At 40.2% G+C, this 11,064-nt stretch overlaps 1 protein-coding gene across 4 annotated transcripts; it reads right to left on the bottom strand.

Annotated features, from left to right (window-relative positions):
- Positions 1-3,514: 3,514 nt before the first annotated feature.
- On the bottom strand, positions 3,515-10,070 carry LOC106569776 (myelin basic protein). Of its 4 annotated transcripts, XM_014141380.2 has the most exons (7): positions 9,760-10,070; positions 6,721-6,813; positions 6,406-6,441; positions 6,138-6,158; positions 5,012-5,095; positions 4,876-4,893; positions 3,618-4,165 (listed from the first exon to the last, which is right to left on the bottom strand). In XM_014141380.2, exons 1-6 carry the CDS (start codon positions 9,877-9,879, stop codon positions 4,888-4,890), a joined length of 360 nt encoding a protein of 119 aa, XP_013996855.1. In that variant the 5' UTR covers positions 9,880-10,070; the 3' UTR covers positions 3,618-4,165; positions 4,876-4,887. The 4 variants fall into 4 exon arrangements, with proteins under 4 accessions (XP_013996853.1, XP_013996854.1, XP_013996855.1 ...); XM_014141378.2 differs by lacking the exon at positions 4,876-4,893 and having other exon boundaries at positions 3,515-4,165; XM_014141381.2 differs by lacking the exon at positions 6,138-6,158.
- Between the last annotated feature and the right edge of the window lie 994 nt (positions 10,071-11,064).

An 11,064-nucleotide genomic window follows, 5' to 3' on the forward strand; every position in this document is an offset into this window, starting at 1 on the left:
CATACTGGCATTATTCATGGGAAACAGCTCTGGTCTTGATCAGTTGTGGATGTACAGTTGAAGTCGGAAGTTTACATACACTTAGGTTGGAGTCATTAAAAATCATTTTTCAACCACTCCACAAATTTTTTGTTAACAAACTATAGTTTTGGCAAGTCGGTTAGGACATCTACTTCGTCATATGAGTCGACGCTGCAGAGACAAAGCAGGTACGGGGAGTCAAACATTTAATAAGGAATGGACATGGAATGAGACAGGAACAGCGTCAGCATACAAGAAAACAATGACAAAAAACAATCAATGCCGAAGCAGGGAACAAAGCTGGGGAACTGACAAATATAGCCAAGGTAATAACAGGTGATGAGTGAATCCAGGTGAGTCCAATATCGCTGATGCGCGTGACGAGGGAAGGCAGGTGTGCGTAATGGATGATAGGAGTGCGTGATGCATGGCAGCCTGGTGCCTTCAAGCACCAGAGGGGGAAAGAGCGGGAGCAGACGTGACATACTTTGTGCATGACACAAGTAATTTTTCTAACAATTGTTTACAGACAGATTATTTAACTTATAATTCACTGTATCGCAATTCCAGTGCATCAGAAGTTTCCATACACTAAGTTGACTGTGCCTTTATGTCACGTCCTGACCAGTAAAGGGGTTATTTGTTATTGTAGTTTGGTCAGGACGTGGCAGGGGGGTGTTTGTTTTATGTGGTTCGGGGTTTGTTGGGATATGTGTTTATGTAGAGGGGTGTTTGTTTAGAGTATTCCGGGGTTTTTGGTTATTTTCTATGTTTTGTATTTCTATGATCTGTCTATGTTGTGTATTTCTTTGTGTTGGCCTAGTATGGTTCTCAATCAGGAACAGCTGTACATCGTTGTTGCTGATTGGGAGTCATACTTACGTAGCCCTGTTTTCACTTGTCATTTGTGGGAAGTTGTTCAATAAAAGTTAAAATGAGTACTCAACCCGCTGCGCCTTGGTCCACTATATACGACGACGGTTACACTTTAAGCAGCTTTGAAAATTTCAGAATGTGATGTCATGACTTTAGAAGCTTCTGATAGGCTAATTGACATCATTTGAGTCAATTGGAGGTGCAACTGTGGATGTATTTCAAGGCCTACCTTCAAACTCAGTGGCATCATGGGAAAATCAAAGAAATCAGCCAAATTTCTAGACCTCCACAAGTCTGGCTCAGCTAGGAAGAAGCCACTGCTCCAAAACCGCCATAAAAAAGCCAGACTACGGTTTGTAACAGCACATGGGGACAAAGAGCGTACTGTTTGGAGAAATGTCCTATGATCTCATGAAACAAAAATAGAACAGTTTGGCCATAATGACCATCATTATGTTTGGAGGAGAAAGGGGGAGGATTGCAAGCCGAAGAACACCATCCCAACCGTGAAGCACATGGGTGGCAGCATCATGTTGTGGGGGTGCTTTGCTGCAGGAGGGACTGGTGCACTTCACAAAATAGTTGGCATCATGAGGGAGGGAAATGATGTGGATATATTGAAGCAACATCTGAAGACATCAGTCAGGAAGGTAAAGCTTGGTCGCAAATGGGTCTTCCAAATGGACAATGACCCCAAGCATACTTCCAAAGTTGTGGAAAAACGGCTTAAGGACAACAAAGTCAAGGTATTGGAGTGGCCATCACAAAGCCCTGACTTCACTCCTATAGAACATTTGGCTCTGTCATATCCTCACATGGTCTCTCCTATCATTGCTATGCAGACGACACACAATTCATCTTCTCCTTTGCCCCTTCTGATAACCAGGTGGCGAATCGCATCTCTGCATGTCTGGCAGACATATCAGTGTGGATGACGGATCACCACCTCAAGCTGAACCTCGGCAAGACGGAGCTGCTCTTCCTCCCGGGGAAGGACTGCACTTTCCATGATCTCGCCATCACGGTGGACAACTCCATTGTGTCCTCCTCCCAGAGTGCTAAGGGCCTCTGCGTGACCCTGGACAACACCTTGTCGTTCTCCGCTAACATCAAGGTGGTGACCCGATCCTGTAGGTTCATGCTATACAACATTCGCAGAGTACGACCCTGCCTTACACAGGAAGCGGCGCAGGTCCTAATCCAGGCACTTGTCATCTCCCGTCTGGATTACTGCAACTCCCTGTTGGCGGGGCTCCCTGCCTGTGCCATTAAACCCCTACAACTCATCCAGAACGCCGCAGCCCGTCTGGTGTTCAACCTTCCGAAGTTCTCTCACGTCACCCCGCTCCTCCGCACACTCCACTGGCTTCCAGTTGAAGCTCGCATCTGCTACAAGACCATGGTGCTTGCCTACGGAGCTGTGAGGGGAACGGCACCTCCGTACCTTCAGGCTCTGATCAGGCCCTACACCCAAACAAGGGCACTGCGTTCATCCACCTCTGGCCTGCTGGCCCCCCTACCTTTGCGGAAGCACAGTTCCCACTCAGCCCAGTCAAAACTGTTCGCTGCTCTGGCACCCCAATGGTGGAACAAGCTCCCTCACGACGCCAGGACAGCGGAGTCAATCACCACCTTCCGTAGACACCTGAAACCCCACCTCTTTAAGGAATACCTGGGATAGGATATAGTAATCCTTCTAACCCCACCCCCCCAAATAAAAAAAGATATAGATGTACTATTGTAAAGTGGTTGTTCCACTGGATATCTTAAGGTGAATGCACCAATTTGTAAGTCGCTCTGGATAATAGCGTCTGCTAAATGACGTAAATGTAAATGTAAAATGTGGGCAGAACTGAATAAGTGTGTGCGAGCAAGGAGGCCTACAAACCTGATTCAGTTACACAATCTCTGTCAGGAGGAATGGGCCAAAATGCATTTATTGTGGGAAGCTTGTGGAAGGCTACCCGAAACATTTGACTGAAATTAAACAATTTAAAGGCAATGCTACCAAATACTAGTTGAGTGTATGTAAACTTCTGACCCACTGGGAATGTGATGAACGAAATAAAAGCTGAAATAGTTCATTCTCTCTACTATTATTCTGACATTTCACATTCTTAAAATAAAGTGGTGATCCTAACTGACCTAAGACAGGGAATTTTACTAGGATTAAATGTCAGGAATTGTGAAAAACTGAGTTTAAATGTATTTGGCTAAGGTGTATGTAAACTTCCGACTTCAACTGTATAAGACACTTATATGTACCGACATTTGTTGTTTCTCTAAAATCTGCGATCTTGACACAAGGCGCTACATGATTTACAACTGTCCTGTTGACGGGACGCCGATCCCTAAGAAGTCCTCTTAAACAATTTTGAAAAAGTTTAACAGTGTAGTTTGGAAGGGCATTTGTTTTAATTGTTGTTGTTTTATTAGGCTTGGACAACATCACGGTACACAACATTGATTATTTAAGTGCCTAAGTAAACCAAGACTTTTGTAATATGACTAAACTAATCAAATGTAATTGTTGTTATATTACATAATGTTAGTTTATAATTTGTGCAGGTCGTTTTCCCATTACATTTTCAAATGCAAAAGCACTGCATTCATTAAATACTTTTCACAAGACAATTTTTACTATTGCATGCATAACAAGACCCACAAACACTTTATCAGACTAGATTTCACATAAATGGCAACATACAAAACAAAACACAGTTGTGTATGAGCTCCTAAAAGCAGCAAAGGGGAATATAAAGCATATTTTTATGCATAGAAGAACAGATCATCCATGTACAAAATACAGACAAATAGAAAACACATAACATGAACAACAACCCATTGATAGCAGACACTAGCGTCATTAGAACAGTTAGGATGAGGTGAATAGCCCATTGAGCCAAATGTTACACTAGAATAATTTTGAAGCATTTCCAAAAAATCTGAAAGCTATGAAAAATACATCTAAATGAGACCTTTCCCTTAGAGCTAAGATTATAAGGCTATTGATGAACTCAAAGACTGCATATTGTGATCCCAGCAGGCTAAATATTAGGTGCCAAGATTGTGTCACTATGTACAAACAAAGGAGACTGGCTGGTGTTAGTGTGTTAAAGTTGTCGAGGGTTGTTGTGAGTCTTTCAAATGGAGATCGTATTTCTCTTCTTCATCCTTTTCCCTCTCTGTTGGATCAATGATTTTCTCATCTAAGGACAGCTCAGAAGATGGTGCTCCAGCGTTTGGGAGGAGGGCGGGACTTGGTCTCCTGTAAAGAGAGGGAAGTAGAAGTAATACATTAGATGATTGACATCTGAATAATAAATTCTATACAACCAAAGGAGGAAATACAGAGTTTAAAAGTGCTTGTCATGGTTTGACGAGTGTCTCTGTATTCGATGGAAAGAAGTATTTCTATTTTCTATGAGATAAGATTGGGGTTTAAATTGTTATTTCTATTTATATGATTGTCAAATGTCACATTTTCAGGGATTCTTAATTAGTACATACTCTCGGGAAATAAGGTTGAGGTAGGTATAAAGACATCAATAAATAATACCATCAATAAAAAGGACTGATGCAATAGAGAATAAACTGAAAAAGTATTGATTACAAAATACACAGTTTGTAATTCATTTCCCTAATACCTATATATTTACATGAAAATTGCATAGCCAAATACAGTGTAATTACAGTGCACTTACATACCTGTTTGCTTACTGTTATACCTGTTTATAACAATGTACCTACACTGTAATTACACTGCAACTACTATGTAAATGTATAAGAATGTATATCAAGTGGAACGCAACCTTAAAAATATATGCTTTTTTCATTTAATTAATTGCTGATGCATATGTTGTTAGCTTAGTATGATGGCAAATACATCTCAATGTAATTAGCTTTTTTGTGATTTTATGTATAGATGAATGATGATTCAGGATGGATATGGCTAGGTTACATCTCTAATTTACTCACTGATTCATGATATCACCACTGTTGTTTTGAGAGGTAAACACAAACAAGAAAACAATGTTTATCAGCTGCAATCTTTAGACAGTGTAACTGTGTAGTGACAAGATAAACCTGCGACACAAACGTCAGGATGTCTCACCAGGTTGAAGATTTTGGACAGTGTTCCTTGGTCTCTGCGGCGTCTGTGAGGTGACTTTGTGGCATCAGCACGCGGTGGCGTGGCCTAGAACAAAGTGCTTTGTAAACACATGGAACATGGCTGGACCTGAAACCTTATCAGTGCTCAGTTCTTATTGGATGAAGTAGGGAGAGAGGACACCAAAATGGTGTTGAACTAGTAGTTATATTGAGTTTGAATATATTTTGATAAATACAATGGGTGTAAATGTTACATTACTACAATTCTCTTTTGCATTAAACCCAGAAATGTCATGTTGCTATCAAAATAAATTGGCTTCATTCAGTGATCTGTTAGTGTACAAGAATGGTGTGAATTAGACAGGAAGAGAGATAAATAAAGAACGACCAGCATTACAGCGACCTTTAGGGGGAAAGATGGAAGTCAAAGGCATGCATTACTTCAGGACACGCATAACACAGAGAACTGGTGAAGAGCACATGTCAACTCTTACACACTAGACAGCTCACTCTATGGACACAGAGGAGTTGAATGAAGAAACACACAAATGCAGGAAGATTAGTGAGTCACTATGAACAGAGGAGGGGGCAGAGATGAAAGAGTCTCAGACTGGTAAGGAAAGGAAAGGTGGAACTTTTGTATATAGGGGTCCCTGAGTCCTTAACGGTTGTGGTTCAGAAATAGTTGATGAGTGTCAAAGTCATCCAGAAGCAGTGACTGAATTGAATCGTCAGAAACACAAATCATGAAATATAATGGCACCACAGTATAAGCTACTTTTCCAGGAGAACTGCGTTCGACGTTGACATCGGACATTTTCCATCAGAGTAAGAATAGTAACATTTCACGTAAACAATGTTTGTACTTAGCAAAATTCAAGTCAAGCTATGTAAGGAAATATATATATTTTTGATGTTAACTGTCTTGAAGAATCACACAAGGGAAAGGATGCAGAGCTGGGAGAGTAAGAGTTAAGTAAGAGGGAAGAACAACATATCAAGACGCTCACAGAACGACATTAGAGAACGTCTTCAGACAGAGGGAGACATTGAGATGTCATTATTATGCACAGGGCTGTAAAGTCAGCAGTGTTTTGGGGGTTTAGGGCTGAGTTTGAATGACCTACCAAGCCCAACACCTTCCTCCACTAGACATGAAAGAGAAAGAGAGGATCAGGAAGATTCATGAAGGCCTACTGGAGCAGCGCCTGTTACTATAACTGCTGAAAATCTAGCTACCCAACTTGCACAGGCCCATGAAGAGATGTAAGTCATGCAATGTAAAAAGCAAGGAAAGTTTAAAAGCTAATTAACATTATTTTCTTGAAAGAGGCCTAAAGAAACTGTAACCAGAGTGAAAACAAAAATAATACAAAATTAGGTAATGGAACTCACCCTGGACTTGGGATGGGGAGAGGATGTCGCCTGAGGCTACAGAACACAACAAATGATAAGGTCCTATTCTATGAGTTCAAAGATGGTTACATGAAGACATTGGCTAATTGGTAAAACCCGTCGCAACACCAGAATTTTATTTTAAAAAACAGTTTTTTTCAAGTTTGTAGCAGCGGTGCAGGCCTAGAGACACAACTTGTCTTGTATTAGATAACTACTTTTTCAACTTTCAATTACAATTGTTTATATAAACTAATAAAATACATGTTATAACAGATACAAATGCAGTGAGGTATTCAATCCTAAGATACTCACGCTCAAGCTCCTGAAGAAATGCATTACTGCATTCTCATTAGCCCGACGTCGAGGGGCTGGCTTAGGGGAGGTGGCATGACCCCGGAAGGACCCCTAAAGTTATAAACATGAGTCAAAAACTCACTGATGTCTTACTGCTAACGTTGGACATTCAGGCTCAATGAAATGTCTACATGGTAATAGAGCACATGTTAATCTACTCCATAAACATCTTTATATGTATTTTAAATACCGTTTTCAACTTGAGGTGACTTTCAGAACAGATACTATGCTCTGTATTTCTTCATAAAAATGATTTGTTACTTTTATTTGTAATTCATTACCAATCTATGTTTTACTTAACACCTATTTTTCTTAAAACTGCATTGTTGGTTAAGGCCTTGGAAGGGGGAGGTGGCATGATTCAGCGCATGTGACAAATACAATTTGATTTGATTTAATGCTATGCATCTTAGTTCACCTAGTTAGTTTTCTTACATTGTCTGCTCAATGGAATTAGAAATTAAATTAAATGCATACAGATGAGTACAAAAAGGGTTGCATAACCAAATCCTCCCTCACATGAAGGTGATTAGGAGTTGTTTTTTTAAAGCTGTCTGACTGGAGGATTGCACTTCAATGGAAGATGCTCAAAACCTGTATAAAGAAATTATTCTATAAACTATAATTGGTAGAAAGAAATTCAGATTTCCAAGAAATTGGCAAACAATGAACCTATCTAGAAGTACAACTTTACTACAGCAAGAAAATTCAGCCGGAATTCAAGAATCCTCCCTTCTTTGTAGGTGTATGCAGATCACAACTACAGAGGTAGGATCTTAATTTGAGCACTCTTTTGTTGCTGCAAATTTTCCTACACTGCAGGAAATGCAGATGAGCTTCGTGATTTAGATACATTTCTGAAAACCCGTGCTAACTCACGGTTATATTAACAGTATTGCACTTTGTAGCCTACTTTTGTCCAGCCTAACCGCCGATCAAGAAACATTATTGTCTAAATGTTCAAATCTTGTTGGTGCAGAATTATTTTGCTACGACAATACTGGTCAAATTAAGATCCTACATCTGTAACACAAACTACAGCATTATGTTAATTTACATTCTCAAGCACAGAGTAGATAAGACAGGATATTTTTCAGTATGTCTGCAATGGGAAAATGCATGTATATTGATAAAACATTACAAACAAATGCATAGCACCAGGGATAAGCTGTTGTTGACCTGTCATCACTCTGCAATATGCCCCCCTTCCTTAGTTTTGGCTGCGATAAACTCTAGAGAAAATAAGCTAAAGATGGAGCTCAGAATCATTTGGGGGTGTTTGATCGACATGCTCAGCATTAGGAAAAAAACATTAAACCTTATAACCCGCAGAGGACCACCTGGTGCCTAATGCAGACAGATCACATTTGATATTCTGTTTGCTATCAAATCTGTACAGCTAAACCAATGGTGGTCAAAGTTTTATGAATTAAAATAAACTATGCAGTAGTTGTATTTCAAATACAAAACAACAACCATCCAAGATCCGCCCACAGTTCCCCTGAGAGCTGCCCTTAAACCTGACTGTTGATTCTAACTATTTCAATAATTTGAGGATGTCTAATTGCAAATATATTTTATGAGGTAAGGCACTGATTTTTCTACATTGGTAAAAACATTAAAGACATGCTTCGGAACTTTGGCAACTAGTAAGTATTTTTTAAACTCTTTTAAACGCTTTAGGCTGGATGTGTCAATAAGTAGTTCATACAAGCATAATCTACGATCAGAATTACTGTCTTACCTCAATTAGCCACAAAATCCCTAGTTTGAAAGCGACTGTTTACTGGAAGCTGTGCGGCACCACTTTCCCCCATGTGGGCCAGCCCCCTAGCAATTCAAGTTCCAGCCAATGAGCTTTAGCTCCTCGCCATTTGAGTGACAGCTAGCAAGATGCACATACAGCAGAGCGAGATAGAGAGAGAGCAATGGCGTGGTGCACATACTGTAACTGCACATAAACTGAGTATACCAAACATTAGGAACACCTTCCTAATATTGAGTTGCACTCCCCCTTTTGCCCTCAGAACAGCCTTAATTCATTGGGGCACAGACTCTACAAGGTGTCGAAAGCGTTCCACAGGGATGCTGGCCCATGTTGACTCCAAAGCTTCCCACAGCTGTGTCAAGTTGGCTGAATGTCTCTTGATACACACGGAAAACTGTTGAGCAAGAAAAACCTAGCAACATTGCAGTTCTTGACACAAACCGGTGCGCCTGGCACCTACTACCATACCCCGTTCAAAGGCACTTAAATCTTTTGTCTTGCCCATTCACCTTCTGAATGGCACACAATCAATTGTCTCAAGACTAAAAAATCATTTTTCAACCTGTCTGCTCCCGTTCAAATACGCTGATTGAAGTGAATTTAACAAGTGACATTAATAAGGGATCCTAGCTTTCATCGGCATTCACCTGATCAGTCTATGTCATGGAAAGACAGTGTTCTTAATGTTTTGTATACTCAGTGTATGTGACGTAGTACGCCATTTTCGGGGACCACCTTTGACTCGTGAATGCTACTTTCCAAACTACTCTCTAAAAGAGAAAAAAATTAAGTGTATTCCTGTTTATCAAAGCGAATTCCTGTTATCTTTAGCGGTTCTATAGCTAGCCTAAAACTATTCCTCAACATAGCTGCCATAGCATTAGCTACTCTTCCCGGAGTACAACAAAATTAAGTCAGTTATATACAATTTTACTAAAATTATATTACATTTCACAATAGATTTCACAACACATTAGATCTAGAATAGAAATTAAATTTAACCAATTATCTGAGATTATTACATTACATCAGGTATTCTAGCTCTACAAGTATTTTAGCTCTGCACAATAAGTAAATCACCAATTTTCAAAGAATCTCTTTCTTGAACGCAGACTTCAACACAAAAACTGGACAGATCCATCCGTACCATCGTCATCTTAGACCTCTATAGACTGGAAGAGTCTTGGTGAGGCAATTGGTCATGACAGTTGGTAACTCCAGATGCTCACCTTGCTCCCTTTCTTTTTGTCGCCTCCAAAGAAAGTGCTAATCTGATCCATCAGACCAGGGGCCTTCTTCCTCCTGCTCAGTCCAAATGAACTTTGCCCTGAGCTACTCGCTGTGGTCATGCTGGACAGTGGTTAGGTTGGGTGGTGTTGAACGCTCTGTATCTGGGAGTAAAACTTCTTGCAAACAATCCAAACCAACTCTGTAAACGATCTGCTGTTGCTCCTCTATCTATGTTACTTTTCTATCCGACTGACGTTGGATGGGCAGTGTTGAAGGTTTCTTCCCCGTGCCCCAATGCACCATGGGAGATGATGCGGGTAAGGTGGGGGTAAGCGGCCACAGTGGCATCCATGGTGCTGGCCTGACTCCAGGCATTCTTTGGTCCCTCAGTGCCTGTGGAGTCAGTCACTACCGCCCTCTGCATGGGCCAGCCATTGTTCTCTCCCCTCCCCCATCTGCCTCACCCAGTCTGAGGAACAACAAGGGTTATGTATGAGGCTGAACTAGGGCCCTGATGAGTAACAGTCTCCAGCACTGTGAACCCATTGTTGAAATGGACCCCATTTATCTTTTTGATAGATTATATTGAAATAGGATTTAAATTAGCCCTGTTTTCCATACAGAATTGACTAGAAAAGGAAACACCCAAAAGTTAACAAATGTTCAAACATATGGAAACATATTAAAACAAACTATTTTAAAGAGAAATAATAACTACACAAATGTTATGGTCAGCCATGGAAAGAGCTTTGACCTCCATTACTGTAAATATGATATTGTAGGGCAGCCTCCGAAGGAACACTTCTTATAAACTGTATGCAAGGATTCATCTGTGTTGTTTTAGGAATACCTCATTATCTTTCCAACCCCCAATGTCACGCTTCTAGGTAGCAGAGGTTCTGTTGTCTTTACAGGTCAGTAGGTCTGATATCTGATTGGAGGTTAACTTTACAGTAATGCTATTGGTAAACAACTCAGATGTTATAAAAGGGTCTTATATGTATTTTGTTCCTGAACATATCTCTCTCTCTCTCTCTCTCAGAATAATGCCTTGTAAAGCTGGTTAATGCTTTGTAGCTTAAGCTTTATGCCTTGTATGTGAATCCATTCATTTTATTGTATTTAGAACTATTGTATTTAGAATTCCATTCTCAGACATTTCTTGATTGCCTATTACTGTAACTCAACTATAGTCTTGCATGTTTTATTTATCTTTATGGAGTCAGATAAACATTTTAATAGGCTAATTAAATAGTCTTATCACAGGTCACATGTAAGGTACATACAATATACACATATCAAAT

The sequence above is a fragment of the Salmo salar genome, chromosome 14 (genome assembly GCF_965601325.2).
Source record: "Salmo salar chromosome 14, fSalSal1, whole genome shotgun sequence".
In the NCBI taxonomy this organism is placed as follows: Eukaryota; Metazoa; Chordata; class Actinopteri; order Salmoniformes; family Salmonidae; genus Salmo; species Salmo salar.